The sequence below is a fragment of the Hevea brasiliensis genome, chromosome 4 (genome assembly GCF_030052815.1).
Source record: "Hevea brasiliensis isolate MT/VB/25A 57/8 chromosome 4, ASM3005281v1, whole genome shotgun sequence".
Lineage (NCBI taxonomy): Eukaryota > Viridiplantae > Streptophyta > Magnoliopsida > Malpighiales > Euphorbiaceae > Hevea > Hevea brasiliensis.
Window position 1 is genome coordinate 2,707,147 of NC_079496.1, and position 22,866 is coordinate 2,730,012.

Genomic DNA, 22,866 nt, shown 5'->3' on the forward strand with positions numbered 1-22,866 from the left:
AATTTAACAATACAAAATATGGAAATAGAAATTTATGGACCAGTGAGGAAAGAAGCATGTTAAACACAAAGATAAGCTCTCCTGTAACCTGGAAAAATTGGTGAACATGAGTGAGCATTCGACTCATACAATAAGATATTGATTTTACTAATAATTTCCATAACTATTTATGTCTAGTGCATCATAAGAGTGAAATACATCATCTTAATATATTTCAAACAAATCAAGTCATAATAACATCAAATGTAATCTAGAGCACTCACACACCTGTGTGCCACATCCATACTCATACATATATATATATGAGAGCTGATCCTTTATACAGCTCTCTTAGTTTTAACCTCTACCAATGAGATCAACTCAAAATCAAACTTTCTCTTAATATCCAAATGCGAAGGCCAGCGAGATTAACTCAAAGTCATGCCCACCTCGACTTATCCATAATAAGGATCAGGTCCCAATGAGTAAAGCTCCAGCTGCGTCTACCCGTCCTACCCATATCTATATACACAACACACACACATCTCCAAATCGCTATAAGACAACAATCACAGCAATATCATCAAGAATAAATATAATATAAAGTGTGCTTAATATTTACTACATACATATATGTATAAGTGATGCATGAACATATTTTGAATATAATAATATTGAAATTATAAATAAAATTAATATATACTTATAAATTAACCGAAACTCACTACGGTGACTAGGCGAAGAAGAAAGGCTGACCCGGCTTACTTAAATATTATATCAAAAATTTTATTAATATTTACTTAAAATAAAATTTTAAAAAATCAAGGGATAATCCTAAGTTTTGCGAAAAATATTTTATATGAAATATCATAATAATAAGAGATAAATAAATATACAAATAAATGCGTAAATACAGTCTTCACTGCATGAAATAATTGATTTATGATATAATTTATCAGTGAGGAGGAAGGAAGATGATGATGGATCACATTCACATGATGCGAAATATTCTTATCCACAAAACTGAGCACAATGGACCAAAATCTGGCCTGGACTTGACTCAGCATGAATCCTCATCAACCATTCCGTACGCTCCACGTTTTACCTGTTTCTATGGTCGTTGGCATCACTTTCCACGTCAAAACCGTTTGGCCACGTTTTCCCTTATCCACAAATACATCAACTGTCAAATACTATACCCCTCCATATTCTACCATAAAATAATTAAAAAATTTTTAAAATTAATTAACACTCCTCTAAAATAATTGATTCCATAAATTTAAATTTAAAATTCTTTTTAAAAGTAATTATATTATTTTTATATTAGAAATTGTATTAAAAATAATGATGAAAATTAATTATATTAATACAATAAAAAATAAATATATTTATGAACTCTACAGAATTACAAAAATAGATAATACGAGATATGAAATAGGGTTAAAAAGAACTGATTTAATTAGAAATTTCATAGAAAAGAGATGAGCACCAAGGAAATAATTGCTAGTGGGAAATACAAGCGTTTCATTTTCTCATCCATTTATGCCCAATCAAAATCAAATATTTTCACTATTCCCTTTAATATCATGTTTTAGTCGAATCAACATCATACTATGTTACTCCTTTTGCTCAATTTTTATTTATTGTTTAATTTTTTTGATTAAATTTTATTTTATCTCATTTAGAGCGTATCTAATTTAATTTATAAAAATTAAATTAAAAGATATTTAAAATTTTAAATAATTACGTATTTATTTAAAATACATATAAGTAACTAATAAATAGTTAATTATTTGATAAAAAAATAACATATATATATATATTTTATTAAAATAATTAAAAAATATTAAATTAAATTTATAATTAAATTTTAAAAATTAAATAAAAATAATATAATAAAATATTTTATTAAATTAACTCGTAAGTAAAGACCTTTAATTTATTTTTTTAAGTTAAAATATTACTATAAATAAATAGATTAATTTATTTTTAAAATTTATAAGTTGATTCGATCAAGTTAAGATAAAAATCTTCTTAATTAAGATAGAGAAAGAGGATAATATAAATTTTAGAAAATTATAGAAATAATTATTTTATATAAAAATAATAAAAGTTAAATTTAAAAAAATTAATACTTATTAATTTTTTCAAAAATTGATTCATAATTATAAATAAAATAACTTTTAAAAAATATAGATAAAAGTGTACTAGGGATTTTTTTTATGATTTAAACTAAATAGAATTTCCATTATTTTTATTTAAATTGAGTTTTATTTTTATTTTATAATTAAATTTAAAAATTGAAGTTAACTGATGAAGAAATATTTGTTGTTAAATTTTTATTCACGATCCAAATTGAGATTTATTATGATGGATGAAAATTTAATATATTTTATAATAAAAAATAAGGTTGAGCAAAATTTAATTTAAATCAAAAAATTTTTGAATAAACTTAATTAGTAATTTCAATTTATTTTTTTAATCATTTCAGTTTAATTTTAAAAAATTTGATTTATCCTTTTGGTTTGATTTTCTAAAAATTGGTGGAATCAAATGAAATAATTTATTTTTAATTAATTAATTTTAAATCTAAAATTAAAAATAAAAAAATTAAATTTAAAATTAAAATGAATCACAAAAAAATTCTTAAAGCAAAGTTCAAATCGAGAAAGTAAATTGAATCAATTTATTTTAATTTAATTTACTATAAATTTTAATTTTTTTAATTTTTCCGTTGATATGGAAAAAGAAATCATCCAAACAAGGTGTTCAATTGCGGTAGAAAGCACACAGAAATAAATAGAGGCTGAAAATCGGCAGTCCATAAAGGAGACACGTGGCTGACACTATATGCGTCAGCTGTTGTTCTTCACCACCGGCCTCTGATCAGTGGCCCCAGAAAAAAGCGCGTCTTTAAAACCACACACCGTTTACGGAACCTTCAACTTCAATTCCCAAACACTAAATTTTTCGATTTTCGCGGCTACCAAACACATTCTATTTTCTCGCTACCAAATCGATTTTCCGCTTATTCAAAACTAAATTTTCTCTCTGGATTTTATTTGGAATTTTGGTGCTTTCTTTTCCCGATTTGAGGTCCATCCACCTGCCAGATCTTAGATTGTCGATAATATTTAGATTTTTCGTTTTTTGATATGGAGGTGTCGGTGATCGGAAGCTCTCAGGCCGCTATTTGCAAAAGCGAATTAGTGAATAAAGAGTTGAGGTTCTGTTTTCCTCGAAGAAACTCTACTAATGTGTCTTTCTTTGATTCAAGAACGAGGTGGAGAAGAAACTCTGGCCTTCACTTTACCTTAAATGCGATCCAAACAGAACCCGTCCTCTCCGATGATCTCTCGACTCGGGGTTGTGCTTCCAGGTCCAAATCGGTATGGTTTCTATCTTTCTTTTCCTTCTTTTTGTTGCGATATTTTTTTCCCCATAGTTTTCTGTTAGTGTTTGCATATTTGCATTTTGTTTCGTTTCAAGGTTAGATCTTGAAGTTATTCCTAAACTCTGGTTTAATTTTATTTAACTTGTTGCTTTATTTTTGTCAAGTAAAATTTTTCTGCTTGAAAAAGGGAAAAGGAAATCAATTTTCCGGGAAATTATTTGGTGAAAGCAAACAAGAATCGATTTTTGTGTTATAATGTTCGTTTTTTAGCAGTTTTCCCGAATTTAAATTAAAAAAAAAATTCTAGACATTCTAATTCAGCTACCGCTTGTATACTTGTCATATTTTATGTATTAGGGGAAAAAAATTGGGGGTAATTAGTGTAATCGTCTTTTGCAGCTCGATGATGTAAGATTATATGTTGGACTGCCCTTGGATGCAGTTTCTGACTGCAATTCGATCAACCATGCTAGAGCAATCTCTGTAGGACTTAAAGCTTTGAAATTATTAGGAGTTGAAGGTGTGGAGATGGCTGTGTGGTGGGGAATAGCTGAGAAGGAAGCAATGGGCAAATACGAGTGGGAAGGCTACCTTAATCTTGCAAAGATGGTTCAGAGTGCTGGTCTCAAACTTCATGTGTCTTTCTGCTTCCACGCTAATGAACAACCTAAAATCCCACTCCCTGAGTGGGTATCCCGTATTGGTGAATCAGAACCTGGTATTTTCTTTGCCGATAGATCAGGGCATCATTTAAGAGAGTGCTTGTCATTGGCTGTTGATGATCTTCCTGTCCTTAATGGTAAGACAGCAGTCCAAGTTTACCAGGAATTTTGCAAGAGCTTCAAGTCTTCATTCTCGCATTTAATGGGTTCCACAATCACTGTAAGTTTTGATTCATTAACTCTATAATTAAGGAGTAAATAGATTACAATTTGGTGTATTGTCATTATAAGTGGCTCATCACTTGCTGCTTTTGCAGGGCATCACGATGGGACTTGGTCCAAATGGAGAACTACGATATCCTTCTTATCGTGGGGTGGTTAAAAGTGGCAAAATCCATGGAGTTGGGGAGTTCCAATGTTATGACAAAAATATGCTTAACCTTCTAAAGCAACATGCTGAGGCAATGGGAAATCCTTTATGGGGACTTGGTGGTCCCCATGATGCCCCCAGTTATAACCAGTTGCCAAACTTTAACAGCTTCTTCAAGGATCATGGAGGATCATGGGAGTCTCCTTATGGCTACTTCTTCCTTTCCTGGTATTCAAGTCAGCTTTTGTCTCATGGAAATCGCCTCCTTTCCCTTGCCTCCACTGAGTTTGGTGACACTACCGTGACAATTTATGGCAAAGTCCCACTCATGCACCATTGGTACAAAACCCGCACTCACCCGTCTGAGCTGACGGCTGGGTTTTATAACACAGAAAACAGAGATGGCTACGGGGCGGTTGCTGAGATGTTTGCAAGGAATTCATGTAAAATGATTTTACCTGGAATGGACCTGTCAGATAAGCATCAGCCTCAGGGGTCACTGTCAAGCCCAGAGCTGTTACTTGCACAAATTAGAACAGCTTGCAGAAAGTATGGGGTTGACGTTTCTGGGCAGAACTCATTGGTCTCTAAATCTCCCCATCATTTTGAGCAGATGAAGAAAAATGTGTCGGGTGAAAATGTGGTAGACTTGTTCACTTATCAGAGAATGGGAGCTGAATTTTTCTCACCTGAGCATTTTCCTGCTTTCACCGAGTTTGTTAGAAGCTTTAATCAACCAGAAAAGCATGCAGATGATCTTCCTGAGGAAGAGGAAGAAGTTGCGGAATCTCTACAGACAAGTACAGAATCAAGCATTCAAATGCAAGCATCTTAGTATGAAGTAGGCATGTATATGTATGTGTGAAATATTATTTGTACTTCCCATTGTATTAGGCCAAGCATACAAGAGAGTGGTAGTTGTAAATTAAGAGATTATTTGCCTATGACACTATCATTTGCCGACTGAAACTTGCCCCTTTCTATCGTGCTCATGGCTTAGATTAAATTAAGCTTCCTTGTTTTGGTGAAAGCCCGACTGTGGGACTTGTTGGACGTGTTTTAAAGGACTCGACCTTTTTCAACATTTCCTTGATTTGCACAAACCAGATCACTATCTAACCCAGAGCACATGAAGCACAAAATACAAAAGTTAGCATATTTTGCTGTCTCAATGTTTTGCAATCGTAGCTGGTGCATAAAGCCCCCCAAGGGAATTGGAGAGGCTGTTATTGGACGTATCTTAATCTTTTTCCTGCTAATATCAGCCTTTACTTTATTGGCTAGTATATATATATATATATATATATATATATATATATATATATATATATATATATATCAGATACACATCCCAACTTCTCATAAAATTATTGTTGCAGCTACATGAACCTCTTAATATTCTAGACTTCATTTAATACAATTGAATCTTATTGAAATTCGAACAGTTTCAAGACTCCAACATCACTAAACTAAAGCTCATTATTGATGTTCCTTTTTACCTTATCAAATGTAATTTTGATGTGGTTGCGCATCTTTCCAGTTGCGGAGAGTTTGAAAACTCTAGTAATGTCTACCATTTCTAGTTAAAGAGTTAAAGGAAGCACTACAAAATGCAGATACTTAAACAATATTATTATATACATAGAAAAATGTACAGGAAACTATGAATGACAGTTCCATTGCTCTAAGCAATTCAACTGATTGATTTCATAACCCAAGCAATCAAAAGCTACAGTCTCTTTCCATTTAATTTGCAAAGTTATGCCCCATATGCAATCTGTACCCACAGAACAAGCTGCAGTCTTTCTATTGTCATCGCAACCGGGACCTTGAACCTTGAAACTTTGCACCTGGACCAAATGAAGATAGGGTCAGCTATGCTCGTTGAGATAACTTTTCACATGCATGATGATGAAACTTCTTCGCCTGCTAATGACCAGAAATTAGCCACTGAATATGATTAACTTTTCTATTCATAAAGTGATGCCCATCTTTTATCATTAACTTGTTCAGTGTTAGACAACTCCAATAGAGAATTACTATTCACCTAGGTATGCTCATCTATTTTAAAGTTCGATGCAACAGCAGGATTTATGGTGGTCTTAGAATTGGGCCAGTATATATATGATTAAAATGTTATCCATTTAATGATTCCATCAAGCCTGTCAAAGGTAACGTCGCCAATCAAGACTTGACAATTGGCTAAATGAAATAAAAGGGAATCCATTGTTGTATTTATACTTTGTTGTATATGCATATGCGCATCAAAACTAAATCAGCATAGCCATGGTCTGGTTTGGGTCCAGAACACGCCCAGTCAAACCCGGGATAGGAATTAGGGTATCCGCCAAATTCAAATTCAAGGTACCCGAACCGTTTAATTACTACTACCCAAAACCAATTAGAATTCACCACTTCCTATCCATATCCATTCCAAACCCAATTACTACTACCCAAACCTATTTAGTTTTGTATATATTTAATTAATACATATATATATATATTAACAATTTATGTTTTAAAATTTAATAATCCTATAAAAAAATTTAAATTCTATCTTTAAAATATAATATTTCAAATTTATAAATAAAATTATAAAAATTATTTTTTTATTCAATTAATAATTTTGATAAATGAGTTCGAATAACAAGTATTCTGATTCAATATATAAAATCTGAACTTATCACATACTAATTATCAAACTAGAACCCATTCCAAACCAAATAATACACAACTTGAACTAGTCCGATTAAAGTCAAATCGGGTCAAGTATCCAATTCTTTGCTATCCCTAGTTGAAATCAGAGGTCTAGTTCAAACCAGCCTTTTTACAAAAAAAAAGAAAAGAAATCAACTGTTGGAATGACTCAACCTGGATCAATTAGGAACCAGAACCAAAACCAAAACCGACCCTCTATAGTCTAGCCTCCCCTCCACGGACCAAAACTGCCAGTTCGGACCCAGATTCACCCATGTCCCTATTTAATTCTAGGAGCTTTAGATGCACAATAAGAGACTCCATACCTGTTTGATCATATGCCATTATTCACAAGCAATCTTGGTGTCAAAGCTGCTGACGCAAATTGCAAATGCTTGGAATGCAGAGATTGGGTATCGGTAATCCATAGTAAACAAATCCTTTCCCACTTTCCCAAACTGGAGGATGATCTTCTGATGTTCTGGACCAGCAGGTCCATTTTCTGGGGAAGCAACCAGCTGAAAGTTTTTAACCGAAGCAATCGTTACTCGACCATGGAAGTTCAAACACCAACAGTGAAGCTGCTCATGCCACCTTGGAGCCTTGTTTTTCAGTACTAGTGCTCCATCTTTCTGACTGGGCAAAGGTCCTGAAAGAAAATTCTCTGTACGATTTGATTTTGAACGTAATAATGGAGGTGATGGAAATAAATCTACATTGTGATGAGAAAACTCTGTCTGTGTGGGGGCTACTCCACCAGGTTCAATAGAAGTGGAAGGGATAGCATCCATAATGCACTGCATTCTCCTTGGACCCCTGTTTTTTATATAACATGAATTCCATAACTAATTAGCTAGCCTCTAGAAAAGCATGCTTAGGAATTTGGTTTGTGCTACTGCAAGCAGAAAATCCCAGTTTACAAATTTACTAGTGGAGTAACACTGAATAGAGGAAGACAGAAATCATTCTATTTCGTATCAAAGAAAAATTTATAAGTGCATATACTAAGATCTTACCGGGAACCCAACACATTCAGTTCATATGAGATGTGAGCTACAGGATAGTTGCCAGCAGGAACCCTAGGTGAAACTTGTTTCAAATTTACTAGCTTAGTGGAGCGACTTTTCATCATCTTGGCCCCAGTATGAGGTGGCTGTCCATCAAAGACTGTGAACTTGGTTCCCAAAAAATTTGATCTTGCCGAAAATAAGACAAAGATGTTAAAAATTTTAGCAAATAAGAGAACAAAAACAAAAGGCCTATTCTGTGTGGAATGCGTATGATACCTTAGCTTCCCAACATAACTACTACTTCCCTTCGACACATTGTCAGCATCTAGAGAGATGATATAATCAGTGAAGGTAGGGCGTCTACACTTGCGTGCAGCAAGAAGGAACTTTCCATCCTCGGCTAGTGCTGCATTAGGGAAAAACAAAAGCAAATTGTCCATTCTCTACAGATCAGAAAGGGACCAGGAATAAGACAGCCAATCCCTCATAAGATCTAGAGATTAATCACATTGACTACTTAGACAACCTATCCAAATAAAAAAAAAAAAGCTGGTGCATTGGCAAATGTTTTAATTAATTGTGATTTGTCGTATGAGCATTCTCAGAAGAAATGACCAATAAGAACCAAATTCTTACCATTAGTTAAACTGAGGTAAAGATAATATGTCTGAGTGGACCGGCACCGCTTTATAAAGCACTGGAGGAGAAAATCCCTTGGACCAGGCTGAAAACAATGGCCAAAAATGAGACAATGCATGACAGGAAGATTCCAAAGGAAGAACAAGTTGATAATGAAATCTAAATTCAAAAAAGAAGCCATCGTAATAGTTCTCATATTGCAATCCACAACCTCTTTTGAGGAACTGGGGTTCATCAGCATTCAGGGAACAAAATATTACTAATGTTTGTTATAATAAGGTAAATTAGAAACCATATGAGAAGAGATCCATAGCAGTGTTGCCAAAGTCGCAGCTAATAATTGCAGTGGACCTGCACTACTGAAGCAAAAGTGGTCCCTTAAGGGCATGCACCACTTAATTATGGAAGTTTTCCAGCAATTTTCAGTGTAAACATCAGGAACAATTGAGAATCTTTTCATGCCTGGAAAAAGATGGTCTGGTCGCACCTCCAAGCTCTTGCAATTGGTATTTAGATGAAATTGTTGAAAATTCCAGCCAGAAATATCTTGAAGAATCAAGCTTTCATAAACACCACAACAAGGCTTAAGACAGATAGATATCATTTCCCACACAGCTTTTCCAATATACAGATATCAGAGATGAACAGCAAGTCAATGCTGATCCATAAAACTTTGATACCACAAACTGAAAAAACATGCAAAAAAAAAAAAAAAAAAAAAACATTTCTCGAACAAACCACAAGTGACTAATTGAATCACCAAGCAAAATACTTGGAGTTTACAGAAATCAGGATTACCCAAAAGAGAAATCACAATCCCTTCACAATTATCCCTTGTAAGCATGTTTCCACTGGATTACAACCATAGCTACACTGAAAAAAATTCTTCGAACAGCTTTTACGAATCTCAAACACAAAATTTACATTCAACCTCCCCTCCCCTCCCCTCCCAGAAAAAGAAAAAAAAAGTCGAATCACGAAAAGAACAATTGCACAACATCGACAGGAAACAGTTGAACTGAGTTTATATGCCGATAATTTGAACTAAACCCATAATCTCGCTGCTAAAAACAAATAAAAAAGAAAAAACCAACTTTTCTCAGGTTAAATTACCTCCATTAATAATAAAAAAAGGCCCAATTTTATAAATTACAAGAAGACGAACATATGGTAACTGGGGTACCTGCTTGACAGAGATGGGGAAAGTAAGCCTGCCGGAAAGTTCAGGGACTTTAACTAAATCTTTAGTGATGTGTCTCCAGGTCCTGCAAACACCAGCACAAGCCACCACGCTTTTTCTGGGTGGCCAGCTGCTTTCTGATGCTTCTATTCTCAATAGGACCTCTCTTAAGAGCTCCTGTGGCATGTTAGCCCAGCAAGACGTATCCCCTCCATGCCACTCCTCCACCTCCAGGGCCGGCAACGACCCGTCCTGCACCACCCGGTGGGACCTCGACCTGATTGTCATGCACCTAATTGTAGACATTAGTTTTTTCCTTGTTAATCCCAAAAGAAAAATCAATCCAGAAACTGTAACATAATCTTAGCTACTACAAGAACATGGAAATCCCAATGTTTTTTTAAGGACGGATTCTTGGGATTGGTGAGATAAAAAGAAAGTTCTTATTTTTTTTCTTTCTTATTTAAAATGCAGAGAAAGCGAAAGAGAGTCGAGAGAAAGTGGTCCGTGGTAGGAGGCTGAATCATGTGCTATCTTATCTCCTAATTATTAATTTTTTTCCTCTTAATTTCCATTTTTTTTATCCTTCTTCTAAATTTTTAGTAAGATTAGATATCTTTACTTATCGATTAGATCAACAATTTAAAAGTTTTATTTATTTAAAAAAAATTTATAAAAAAATTTATAATAAATTAATAATATATATTTATATTAATAAATATTTTTATATTTTAATAAAATTATTAAAATTTTAAAAATAATTTTTTCTTTTAAAAATAAGAATAAAAACTCTTTTTTTTTAAACACTTCAAATGTTAAAAAAATATAAAATATTTCCGTGAAAAAATCAAACTTTATTCCCAACGTATATAAAAAATTTAAATTTAATCAATAATTTTTTATTCAAATTATATAAAAAAATCATATTCTCTCTATAAAGCCACGGGAGGATATTTTGTTGCAGGTTAACTTTGCCTTTTACCTCGCAGTTGTTTATCAATATTGTGTAATTTTAATTACTCCTAGAATTTCCGCATGTGTTAGCAGTAATTATTTGAAATTGGTCTGTAATATTATATTCATGTTGGACCTGTAAACTTAATATTTTAAGTCTGTTTGATGGATTGGATGAGGGAGCTGAGCTCCCATTTATTATTATGTTGATGAGTATGTGGAGGGTGAGCTGAGCTCCCCAATGGATTGTTTATTGTGTTTACAGGTCGGGTGAGTCGAAAACTCCCCGTTGGAAAGTCCATTTTATGGCCGGACTCTGTCCGTTTGTTTTCTTGATATTGGGCCCAAATGGGCCTTAGAGTTGGGTTAATGAATAGTTAAGGCTTACTACGGGCCTCGGGGGCTTTAGGCTGGCCCAGGTCCTAGTGCCGGTCCGGCCCATAGGTTGGGTCGTGACAAAATATTATGCTTAATCACTTGGTTTTGAAATGCTGACCACTAATGATTCTATTAGAAATCAATTGCTTTAAGCAAATACTATTAATAAATAGTAATCAAGATTAGTGAAATGTAATTGAAAAGGACAATTTTAATATAAGCTTAATTTAAAAAAAATGAATTTAATAATTTTTAAATTAAAATTTATACTCAATAAATTAATATATGTATATTTAATATAAATAATAAATATATAAATATTTAATTTAATAATTATTATATTAATTTTTATTTGAAATTTAACTTATAACCATCAATTTAAAGAAATATATTAATATAAAAAAAGAAAATAATGGAGAAGAAAAGCCCCACATGAAATAATGAAATTACTTTTTACTCTTTTACCTAATATAATAAATTAACAACAGGAGAAAAATATTATTTACTCTATGATCATATCATAGTAAAATTAATAATTTAATCTTTATATTTTAAAAAATACATTAATTCATTTTTAAATTTTAATTTTATTGTACATTTTTTATTTCTTTATCTATTTTTCTCATAAATATTTTTATTCCTAAAATTTTACTATCATAAATATTTTTTGTCATTAAATTTTTGCCAGTACTCGTATTAATAATTTTATCTTTTATAGAATATTTTTTAATCTATCAATTATTGGTTAAATTAATAAAAATAGATAGAATGATTAAATAGTATGACCGACTAAATTATATATTTATAAAAATATAAAAATGAAATTATTAATTTTAACATAATTAGACGCTAAATAGTAATTTAGCAATAATGATAATTATCTAAAAAAGTGGTACCACTATTACACGTGGGATATATCTATGAGTCAGTGGGCGGACGCTACAACCAAAGTGCTGGGTCTCTGCTGCTTCTTTAAAAAATTATTATCATTTCAAACAAAGCTCACTTTGGATGTTTAATTATTATATATATATATATATTAAAAAAAAAAAAAGAATTGTTAGGTAACCAATTATCCCCATTGCATGCAATTGCATTGCAATACATAAATAGGAAAAAAAATGCAAAAAAGGGAAAATAAAAGCTTGAAAAGAAAAATGAAAAGAAGAAAATAAAGAGGTAAAAAAATAAAGTTAAAGAAGAAAACATGAAAAAGAAAAACAATGGAGGAATTAGCATAAGCATTTAGTATTAAACATTCTTGGTCTTGTCCTGTGAACCAAACTCCATCATTATCAACCACACCAGGATGATTGATTCAGGACTATTTTGCCTCTTCTATTCATTTTCCTTAAAAAACAAAAATTAATAATAATAAATGACATTTTTTTATTGCTATAAATAATTCCACTTGGTAAATTATTATGATTCATTCTTAAAAAAAAAAAAAAAAACTATGTTTTCTTTCCTTTATTCTGTGTTTCTATATATTTTTTCCTTATAAATGATAAAAAGACTTCTATTAATTTTCATTTTTAAAACAAATTAAAGAAGCTGCCTTGTAAGATCCCTTATGAATCACATGAATAATATGGAAAAGAATCAAGCAGCCAAAAGCCACCTCTTACAGAAACAGATGTGGAATCATGAATGGTCCAACTCAAATTCAATAGCGAATTAAAATCAATTAAATTGATTAAAATAAATCTTAAACTATATCCAAATTAATTAATTCAATTTAATTTAATTCTAAATTAAAATTATTAAAAAAAATTTTTAAAAACTGAAAGGTAATTTCCTTTGCAGCCGCCAGCCGCCTGCAGGTGAGCTTCGCCGGCCGGTTATTGTCAGTTTAAAAAAAATTGTAACTTCTCTTTCCAAGAGAATGTTAAAAAGTTTCAAATCCTTTGTTTTTTCGCATTTCATAATCAATGTTTTCAAACTGCCATATTAATAGGTGAATTACAAAATAAAATTAGTTTAATTGATGAAAGGAATTTTATTTTTTTATTATTTGAAATTCAATTTAATTTTAATATACATAAACTGACCTACAAATACCATTAATAATAAATTTTTTATATATAATAATTAAAAAAAAATCTGACTAGATATATTATTTATTAGTTTGATTTAACTTGTTCCAATAATGGAGCTGATCTAATTTTCAAAAACACTTATATGCAAAAATAAATAAATAAATAAATAAAATGCTCTTAAGAATTATTTAATTATTTTATAATTCTTACAAAATTATTTTTTAATATATATATATATATATATATATATATATTACAGCTCTAACGGAAATATGAAATAAAACTTAGCAAGACATTTCATGAAACATAAAAGTAACCCATGAAAGAAAGCCACATAATGATCACAATTTGCAGATTTTTTTTTTAAATGGTGAACCAAAAACCTATCTGCAATTATGCAAGTTTTAAAGAAAAACAAAACCAAATCCTAGCACAAACAGAAGAGGCTGTCCAAATCTGTAGCTATATGAAGGTGAAAGGATAGGCTGGCAGCAACTTATGGGGTCATGTTCACTAAGAGCTCAAAGCTTGATTACTCTTTTGAATTGGAGGAACTAGTCCCCACCCTCACCAAACTTCATTACCACGACTAAAACGACCTTTTTTTTCTTTCATGTGAACTTGCTCATTTTCATAGTCTCATTTATTGACCACAACTAACTTCTTCGCCATGGTCTTGAAAATCGGTTGAAGGTTATGCTCATATATGAGATCTCATAAAACAACAAAAGATTCAAACACATTTGAATAGAATAATTATATGAATACTGCAGCATTCTCGAGGCACTACAACGATGGCTCTATTAAGTAATATTTTCTCTTTATTTCTACAAGCATATAAACAGAGTCAGAAGTCGAGCATGATACAGATTAAAGAAGGTTAGAATAAACAATTATGGTAATTTGCTTTTTCAGCTCCAAAAATAGATCCTAACCTCGTGTATTGTACTAAATACACCATTAGTTAACCAAAACTCCCACCACGAAGACTCCTATAAAACGGGAACACTTCCATTTGCTTGCTGCATGGTCCTGGTCCCCAGTGATTGTCCTACAAAAACCAAAGACATCACCTTGTAGGTGACTTAATTTCCATTCTCATATGACTTGCATCAACAACTAAAAGGAAAAAAAGAAAACAAAAAATGGGTCATATATCATAAACATGGTTAGGCAAGCTCTGTGTGTGTGTGTGTCTATATATATATATATATATATATATATATATATATATATATATATATATATATATATATTAAGTGACCGAGAAAAGGGCATATTTTTCAGTTCTTTTCAGTTCAGGTATCAAAAACTGGTATCCACAACGAAGGCTTAAAGCTATACTGCAGTACACATTTAGGAGTGCAGCATACAGTCTAATAGTTGTTAAGCTCAATTCCAATCAGCAGTTCTAACCAAGTTGCTCATAGTTTACCATTTTAAGCGATTAATTTATGCTTAGTTAGCAGCTGATTCAAAAATAAATAACTTAAATTCCACAACAATATGAAAAGTTAGTAGACTACCTGAGTTGCCTGCAAAAGAATAAGGCTCTGAAAGATACTTGCTTCTGAGCAATCCAACAGAAGCAGTCTGAGGCCTTAAAATGTTATCAACAGGAAGCGGATTTGAGAAGCTAATGGCTGGTATGCATCCTCCTGATTTATCCAAGCACAGTTCTGAGCTTTGTGCAAGAATTTGATCAGGTTTACATGCAGAAGGTTCTCTCTGTTATGCAAGGGATAATAAGTAAGGCTCTCTTTGTTTTACAAGGAATAATGATCAAGTAGTTCCTCATTAAATTATGCGCACAAACAGCCCTGAAAACCATGTAGTTTAAACCACCGTTGTCAGAACAGAACCAGACCAGCCAGTTGAACCGATTTACCCAGTAACCGGTTCGGTTCAAGCTCATGCCCTCTAATTGTGAAAAGCGGAATTGAACAGCATGAACCGGCCAGATAGTTGTGTGAACCGGCCGGGTAAACTGGTTCTGGTTGGGTTTAAATGGCTCGATTTGCTAGATTAAAAAAAAAATGTACAATGTCTCATCCAGGACCCGAACATAAGGCCTTAGACCAAAATGTTAAGCTATGTTTACCAATTGGTCTACTCAGCACCTCGTGCATTTTCCTTTGAATAAATTTATATGTATATCACCTGTAGAATATTATTATATAAATTAAAATTATATTAAAAATGAAATAATTAAAAAATATTTTCATATAATAATTATAAAAAATAAAATTTATTTATTTTATCAAATTTTGAATAAATAGTTAATTATATCAACATTTTATTTTATTAATATATTAACTTAAATTATTAAATTTTATTATAAACTATTATTATTTAACTCTAAAATTTAATTAAAATTTTAAATTATTTTTAAAAATTACATTTTAAAATATAATTAATTATATTTTAGTATTTATTTATAAAATATATTGAATTAATTATTGTAATAATGCATTATTATTGTTTTTAAGAGATTATTAATTATATAATAAATAATTAATATTTATTTAATGGTATATTGGTTAAACCCCGGTTCGATCCCAGTTGAACTTTAAACCCTTAACTTTCTACCTTCACCGGTTCAATAACTAAGCCGATTTTCAAAACCTTGGTTTAAACATATACAACAAAAAACATTGATTTGTTTATAACTAGATGAAGCCCTACAAAGCCATGCTACCACAAAAAAATTCAAAATAACATTAAGTTGTAGAGATTTAAAAAAACTCAAGGGACCTGGACTTCCAAAAAGAAAGTAAACATTCTTAGTTCATTTGATATGATTTGCACTATAATTTGCTCTTCAATACAGTTATTGATATAAACTATTAAAAAGACCATAAATGGATTATGCATGGTGGCAAGTGAAGCTCTAAATAGTATCTCTTATTTCCATCATACTATATAGATAAGACACATAATGATTGTCATTAAAAAAGCATGGAAACAACAAAAGTCAGAATTAATAGGCACAAACCTTCTTGTTGAGAAAGTTATCAACTTGCTCATGTGAACAGTCCTTATGGGATGAAGCCTGTAATTGCATTATGTTTTCATTTGATACTTCTGGACTCACAACATTACTGTTTATCACCTTAGCTGATGCTGCATGGTACATATGAGCAACTGCTGACCGAAGGCGAGTGTTCCTCTGAGAGTAATATATTTTTGTAGCAAGGGGAATTGGAACATCTGGTTTAATTGCTTTAATTGTTATTGAATATGAAGAAAGAAGGAAACATTTTAAAGTCAAGGATCAGAAAAAGATTTAAGATGATGTCACATAAATGTTATAGAGAACAACTGAAAGCAAAAGAAGAACACCTTTTGTCAGCAGGAACTTTTGATTAGCTTGCCCAGGGAACTTAGAGACAACACCACAATCATTTGGCATGTCACTACCCAAAGTTGACTGTATTTGAAAATCCCTGACTGAATAAATGCAAGGAAGACATGTCATCATGAGTGTCATATGTCATGTGCTCATGTTCAGCAGCACCAACTAAAGAAACAATAGTAACTAAATTCGAACTATAAGTGCAATGCTCAAGCAGTTCTATGAAGTTGTGATGTATGTGTGTGTGTGTGTGTGTGTATATATATATATATATATATATATATATATATATATATATAATGCTTTGGGAAATAAGATGAATTTGGGTAAATTTAATAGCAATATATCAGGCCTTACAGGCAAAACTATCTTGAGCACTCGTGATTTTTGTTAGGCCAGAAGCTGCTTCTGGATCATTTGATAACAATAGATGCTGACTTGATACACTACAAGAACAAAAAGGAATATGTACCAAGTTAAATAGAGGATGACTCGATTATGGTTAAATGAATTTAGCAAAACCTAGTGATTTTTCAGGGAGGATTCTTGGTTGTATAAATCCAAAAACTACAACAACCCAACCAATATATAGCAGCAAATATTCCGCACTCATTGCAACAGGTGGGCATGTTGAGGGATACAGCAGTGTAATGAAGCAACTCATAAGGCTAAATGCCTTATCATTTATCCGCACAATAAAGACTGGTAATAAGATAAGCACTAAAAAATCATTCCCCTGTTAAATGCCACAAATACAGTTATTGACATGTTCTTGGAGACGTAACCTTAAAAAAATAATTGCTTAAGCATGCTAGTACAACAATTAAATGAATATGCATAAATGAAAAATTAAGAAAAAAAGAAAATAGGAGTTATGAAAAGAATGAGGATATCAATGCAGAACAAATATATGATACCTGAAAACGAGGATTAACATAATTTAAAGCAGTCACATTGCAATAAGAACAAAGAAAGCATACAGTTTAGAGCGTTTTGTTGGAGGTGGCATTACACAGGCTGAGTAGCCTGTATGTTCAGGACTTTCTCCTTTACCATCCACCGTAAATGCCATATCTACACATGCGGGATTTCCTAATTGACACAAGGAAAGCAAAAAATAAAGCTAAATTCAAAGTTTTTTTTTCTTTTGCAAAAATAAACCTATGTACTGTAGAAGTTACAAGCTTACAATATACTACCAAGTTGTCACCAACAAAAAGCATGCATTAAAAGCAGATGCAACTCAATTTAATTGACCATCACCACTATCCCTAACATATGGGATTTGCTACACAGCATTCACAAATTTATGTCAATAAAAAAAAGCACTTTCCATCATTTCATAGCAAGTGCAATCTCAATTGCTGGCCATAGAGAAGTATCCATCACTAACAGCCTACTCTCCTATACAAAAAAGTTCCAACCAAACCTTTGCATCACGTGGGAAAAAGACAGATGACCATATTATTTTTCTGTTACAAAAGACACCACTGAAAAATTGTTCGTAATGATACAGAATTACACATAGAAAGAACAAAACATTATTTTATCTTCTGACACTTGCCCAAAGAAGAAAACACACATGATTGGAAACTGCATCCATTGTCTTTAGAATAAAGTTAATTTTCCCCTGGAAATTCATCACTGTACAGTAGATGCAAATGATCACTGAAAAGCAAATGGCAATTACGTCCCGATATAACCATCCAACACCAAGACAAGCATGGGTTGAACTAAAAATTTTTTGTTTGATGAAAGGATTGCAATCCAAATTTCGAAAAATTGAGTAATTAAATAAGTAGGAATGATCACTAAGACAAGGCAGGCAGAAGAACAGAGATATTGTGCGTAAAACACGGAATGTTTTTGAAGTGGATTAACAGGTGTAGTTCCAGTAAGTGTGAACTGTGAACTCAAAGATCAGGATTAATATCAGTAAGGGCACTTGCCTCAGTATCAAGGCAGAACAGAGGATCTCAAAATATTAAGTATGACTTAAGACTCAAAACACTGACAAGTAAATGCCTCAAACCTAGGGGAAGTGACATCATCATTATGTCAACCAAGGGAGTATAGCATAGTCAAATGAAATCTTTCCAATTAACTAAGGAGTCAATATAACAGAAGAAAAATAAATAGAAAATCAAATTACTCACTGACCATTGATACAGAATAGGCCAGAATCCAGAGAAAGCAAATTAAGAGTGAAAGGAACCTACTCTTTGTATCCATGGAGAAGGAAGATGACCTTCCAGGTTGCCCATCCAACTGAGATTCCAAGGCAGCTGTATAAGTTAAATCTATAGATACAGACCTTTCTTGCTCTGCAACTGGTGTAGCTTGGTCTAATACATGTTAAGAACTAAAATAAAATATCATTGCGATCAAAAAAGACTAGCCTGTATAAAAACCAAAAAACAAAATATGTTTAAAATGATATACAAAACACAAAACATCAAAATATGATTCTATCATCCTGAAACAAAGACAAAAACTAGTTTTTTGTTCAAAATAATATGAACAAAAAACAGGAATTTAAACCAGCATTTGAAAAAAGAAAAAGAGAAAAAAGGATACTAAGATAAGCAGTTAATAACTTTTTTCTCTCTTTCCTTGGAGGTTTCCTGTGCCCTACACTACCATCAAGCTCCAATGCACTGTCTTCTGCAGAATTTAAGGACCTACAAAGTTCTGAAAAAATAACGAGGAAAAGGAAAAAGAAAAAAAAACTCAGAGCAGTAATAGAACCACTGAATTTGAAGAGCTAGTAAAACTAGGCAAGCGATCCACATATAGGCCAGTATGCAAATTTGATCAACCCAAAAAAACATATATGCTTGCCTACAAGGGTTCAACAGTTCAACAACCATTTTCAACACCCATTGCCATAACATCAAGACGAGTTCGAAAGAAAAGGGAAAGGGGGTGGAAGAGGAAAAAAAAAAAAAAAAAGAAAACCTCAAAACCTGCATGAGCTGCATACTGACTGGTCTTCACTGGTTTCTTGCAAGCATTACAACAAACCTTCACAATGATATTACACAATCAGAAAAATTATTCAAAGTTGAAATTTGTGAATGTAGATGCAAAAGACAATCATCCATACCATAACCAAATGAATACCGAGATGTTATCATTAGCATAAAGAAGTTTGTAGCATTGCTGAAACTTACCAAATCCAAAGGATCAGTCATAGGTTTCAAACCAAAAACATGCATATCTGCAGAAGGAAAAATCATCAAGCAGTTAAAGAACTTAACATAACAGAAAAACTTAAAAATGAAGAAAAAAAAAAGCAACAAAATTAACACTTAGAATTGCAGTTTCTGTATACTCTTTGAAACCACAAAATTAGAACATGATAGTGCTCCCATGTCCTTGAATTGCGTTCCTGTTTGAGCAAGGCCTTGTCAGCTGACTCTTACCTATTCTTGGAACCTATGTCTCCCAAGTAATGAAGAGCATTCATTTCCCTAGTCCCACACCACACTCTTAAAAAAGGCCCCATCCATTATGATTAAAAATTCCCTGCATAAAATTTAATGCTAAGAATATTACCTTCTTCATCAAGCAAATTTGCTTCATCTGCCTCGTGTAATTCTCTATAAATGCATTGAGTAGCCAATTTCTGTTGGGCGAGTTCCTCTGCCAAATTGCAGGACTAATATGAATACAAAATTGAAACAACCAATGAAAAAATACTCAACATATAAAGTTTAATTGAATCATTTTTTTAAGACTTTAATTTTAAAGGCAACAATTATTAGTTAAATCCTCGATATAAAATTATCTTGCAAGTCTTGAATACAAGTCTCATTTTACCTCCTAAGGTTTGTGATAAATTTCCTGCAGCCAGAAGCCTAGCCAGGACTGCCATTCTCCCACTTCCTATCGAACATACCATTGATACTAACAACTACTTGGGTACCTGTACACTGCAATTACTTACATATATCACCTACCACAATCAAAATATCTAAGCAACAAGATACTGAGCCATTTCCATTTCCACCTGCATTGATACAGAACAACTCAAATTCGATCCTACTAGCACAGCTACCAACTAAAAATATAATAAGACTAGTCAGAGGGGAAAAAATGATTTTAGATGGATTAAATGCAGGAAATTATTAAAAATAAACATTTGGAGTGGTAAAGTCAGGAACATTTCACAACTACTACATGAGTTGCAGTGCCACGCAATTCAAATCCATCTCTAATATACACCAACAACCCCACCCCCCACCACCACACCCGCCCCCGCGCCCCTCCCACCCTCTCCCCTCTCCTCACACCACCCCACACCCATGGCGGGGCGCTCCACCACCAAAAAATAAAAAATCATACACCTACAGAAAGAACCCAGCCCTAAGTTCGCATTCAAAGAGATTATTTAATAAAGTCCGTAAGGTAGTTAATCAATCACTTCAAACCATCAAATCAGTACGAAATGAATCTAAAAAGGAAAAGGAAAAGGAAGTTCACCTCAAATTTACACAAAACAAGTACATATCCCAAAATTAACCCATAAAAAATCCTTCAAATCAACGACAAATCGCCGAATTAAAATCCACATAAAAAAACTGTCGATCTCAGTGCAATGCGCGTATAAAGAAGAAGCCGAGGAGAGAAGCAGATAGCGTAGCATTGGAAGAAGCAGAAACCCTAGATGTAGAGGAAGGTTGGAAGAGAATTTACAATTGCCAAACACACAGTATTTGCCTATATGGGGCTTCTGGTTTCTTGCTTCTTTCCCTTCTTCTTCTTCTTCTCCTCTCCTCGAGCAGAGGGAGAGAAGAAGAGGTGGCAGATTGACGAAAGCTAAAAATGGTAAACTGTTTTAGCTGGGTTGGGTTTAGGCTTGCGAAACCGATTCTATTGTCTTTATGTGATCCGTAGCGCACCATATCTCAAACTTCTAATCCTTTTGAGCAGAGAACCAATCGAGTAAGGGGTAGCCCGGCTTAAAGAACTGGGCTGGGCTAACTCAAGTGGGTTGGGCCGCTCACCCGCTAGCACTCGAATGCTTACTTATGAATGGCAAGCGCCGCCGGCTGCAGCGGGGGCCGGCCTGGAGAAAAATGTTTTCCATTTTAAATATTTTATTATTTTATAAATTATTAAAATTATTTATCGTTTTTAATTTTTTCCCCCCTTTTTCACGTCCCATGAGATAATAATAAGTAAGGTTAGACAAAAGCATATCAAATTAATAATTTGGATTAAAATTAATTAAAATGAGTCCATTAAATTATAGAACATTGAATTAATAAATAATAGTTTATTTAATGACGAAATAATAAAATATAAACAAAATCAATAAAAAAATAATTATGAAAGGAATCATTACATAGTATTTGAGTTTAACATAACAAAACTTTTCAAAAATTACAATCCCATCCAATTTTATTGTATTGACAAAAATATTATTTATTATATAATCTTATCCAATATTTATGAATAGACAAATGATTGGGATGACTTTAGGGGTCAACATTATCCGATTTAAAATCAATTTAATAAAAATTTAATTATTTTTAATTTATTTAGTGTGTTTATAAATAAATAAATAAATATTTAAATACAATTAAAGAATTAAATTGAAATAATAAAAATATTTTAATTTTTAATTTTTTTAATAAAAAATTAAGAAATTATGACTTGAACTTAATTTTATTAGATCAGTTATATATATTTAACTGTTGAATTAAATCAAATTAAAAAAATTTTAATTTAATTTAATTGAATTATTTATTTTACTTAATCGATTCAATTTGATTCAACTACTTAATTTTATTTTCCCTCTTAAAAAATTTAATTTATTTAATTTTATCAAATTTTAAATCAAATAGATTCACACTAAATGAGTTGTGATTTTTAGTAAATACATTCTCCTAATTTATATATATAGAGAGCAAAACTAGAGGGAATAAATATAATGTTACCATCTTCTCTCTAGGAGACCTAGTAGCCTCCACCTAGCCCTAGGCTATTATGGCACGAACCCACAAATGGTAAGTACTAGGATATTGGCCTTCTTTAATCAAAAGGATCCAACCACAAACAAAATTTATCTTTTGGACCCCTCCTTTGTGTTTCATAATTACACAACCAAACGTGAAATCTTCATTACCAAACGACATAATCAAAGGGATCAAAACGACGTAGTGGACATTATCATGTGACCAGAATCCACGCGAGAATGAACT

General features: G+C 32.2%; 3 protein-coding genes across 14 annotated transcripts; 1 reads left to right on the forward strand and 2 right to left on the reverse strand.

The window, feature by feature from the left end:
- Window positions 1–2,859: 2,859 nt before the first annotated feature.
- On the forward strand, window positions 2,860–5,489 carry LOC110631932 (inactive beta-amylase 9). The gene is made up of 3 exons (XM_021779963.2): window positions 2,860–3,368; window positions 3,773–4,255; window positions 4,353–5,489. The coding sequence occupies exons 1-3, from the start codon at window positions 3,135–3,137 to the stop codon at window positions 5,238–5,240; spliced, it is 1,605 nt and encodes a 534-aa protein (XP_021635655.2). The 5' UTR covers window positions 2,860–3,134; the 3' UTR covers window positions 5,241–5,489.
- Window positions 5,490–6,022: 533 nt separating this feature from the next.
- On the reverse strand, window positions 6,023–10,465 carry LOC110631933 (tubby-like F-box protein 3). Of its 5 annotated transcripts, XM_021779966.2 has the most exons (7): window positions 9,935–10,462; window positions 8,749–8,836; window positions 8,389–8,518; window positions 8,119–8,298; window positions 7,860–7,918; window positions 7,429–7,751; window positions 6,023–6,255 (listed from the first exon to the last, which is right to left on the reverse strand). In XM_021779966.2, the coding sequence occupies exons 1-6, from the start codon at window positions 10,235–10,237 to the stop codon at window positions 7,447–7,449; spliced, it is 1,065 nt and encodes a 354-aa protein (XP_021635658.1). In that variant the 5' UTR covers window positions 10,238–10,462; the 3' UTR covers window positions 6,023–6,255; window positions 7,429–7,446. The 5 variants fall into 5 exon arrangements, with proteins under 5 accessions (XP_021635658.1, XP_021635657.1, XP_058000988.1 ...); XM_021779965.2 differs by having other exon boundaries at window positions 7,429–7,918; window positions 9,935–10,458; XM_058145005.1 differs by having other exon boundaries at window positions 7,429–7,918; window positions 8,119–8,518; window positions 9,935–10,464.
- Window positions 10,466–14,101: 3,636 nt separating this feature from the next.
- On the reverse strand, window positions 14,102–21,550 carry LOC110631937 (uncharacterized). Of its 8 annotated transcripts, none has more exons than XM_058145007.1 (13): window positions 21,143–21,548; window positions 20,480–20,592; window positions 20,216–20,302; window positions 19,831–19,877; window positions 19,624–19,681; window positions 19,235–19,348; window positions 18,877–19,002; window positions 17,638–17,749; window positions 17,015–17,103; window positions 16,645–16,752; window positions 16,298–16,512; window positions 14,829–15,030; window positions 14,102–14,353 (listed from the first exon to the last, which is right to left on the reverse strand). In XM_058145007.1, the coding sequence occupies exons 2-13, from the start codon at window positions 20,559–20,561 to the stop codon at window positions 14,295–14,297; spliced, it is 1,299 nt and encodes a 432-aa protein (XP_058000990.1). In that variant the 5' UTR covers window positions 20,562–20,592; window positions 21,143–21,548; the 3' UTR covers window positions 14,102–14,294. The 8 variants fall into 8 exon arrangements, with proteins under 8 accessions (XP_058000990.1, XP_021635666.2, XP_058000991.1 ...); XM_021779974.2 differs by having other exon boundaries at window positions 16,298–16,524; window positions 21,143–21,546; XM_058145008.1 differs by having other exon boundaries at window positions 16,298–16,524; window positions 20,216–20,318; window positions 21,143–21,546.
- Between the last annotated feature and the right edge of the window lie 1,316 nt (window positions 21,551–22,866).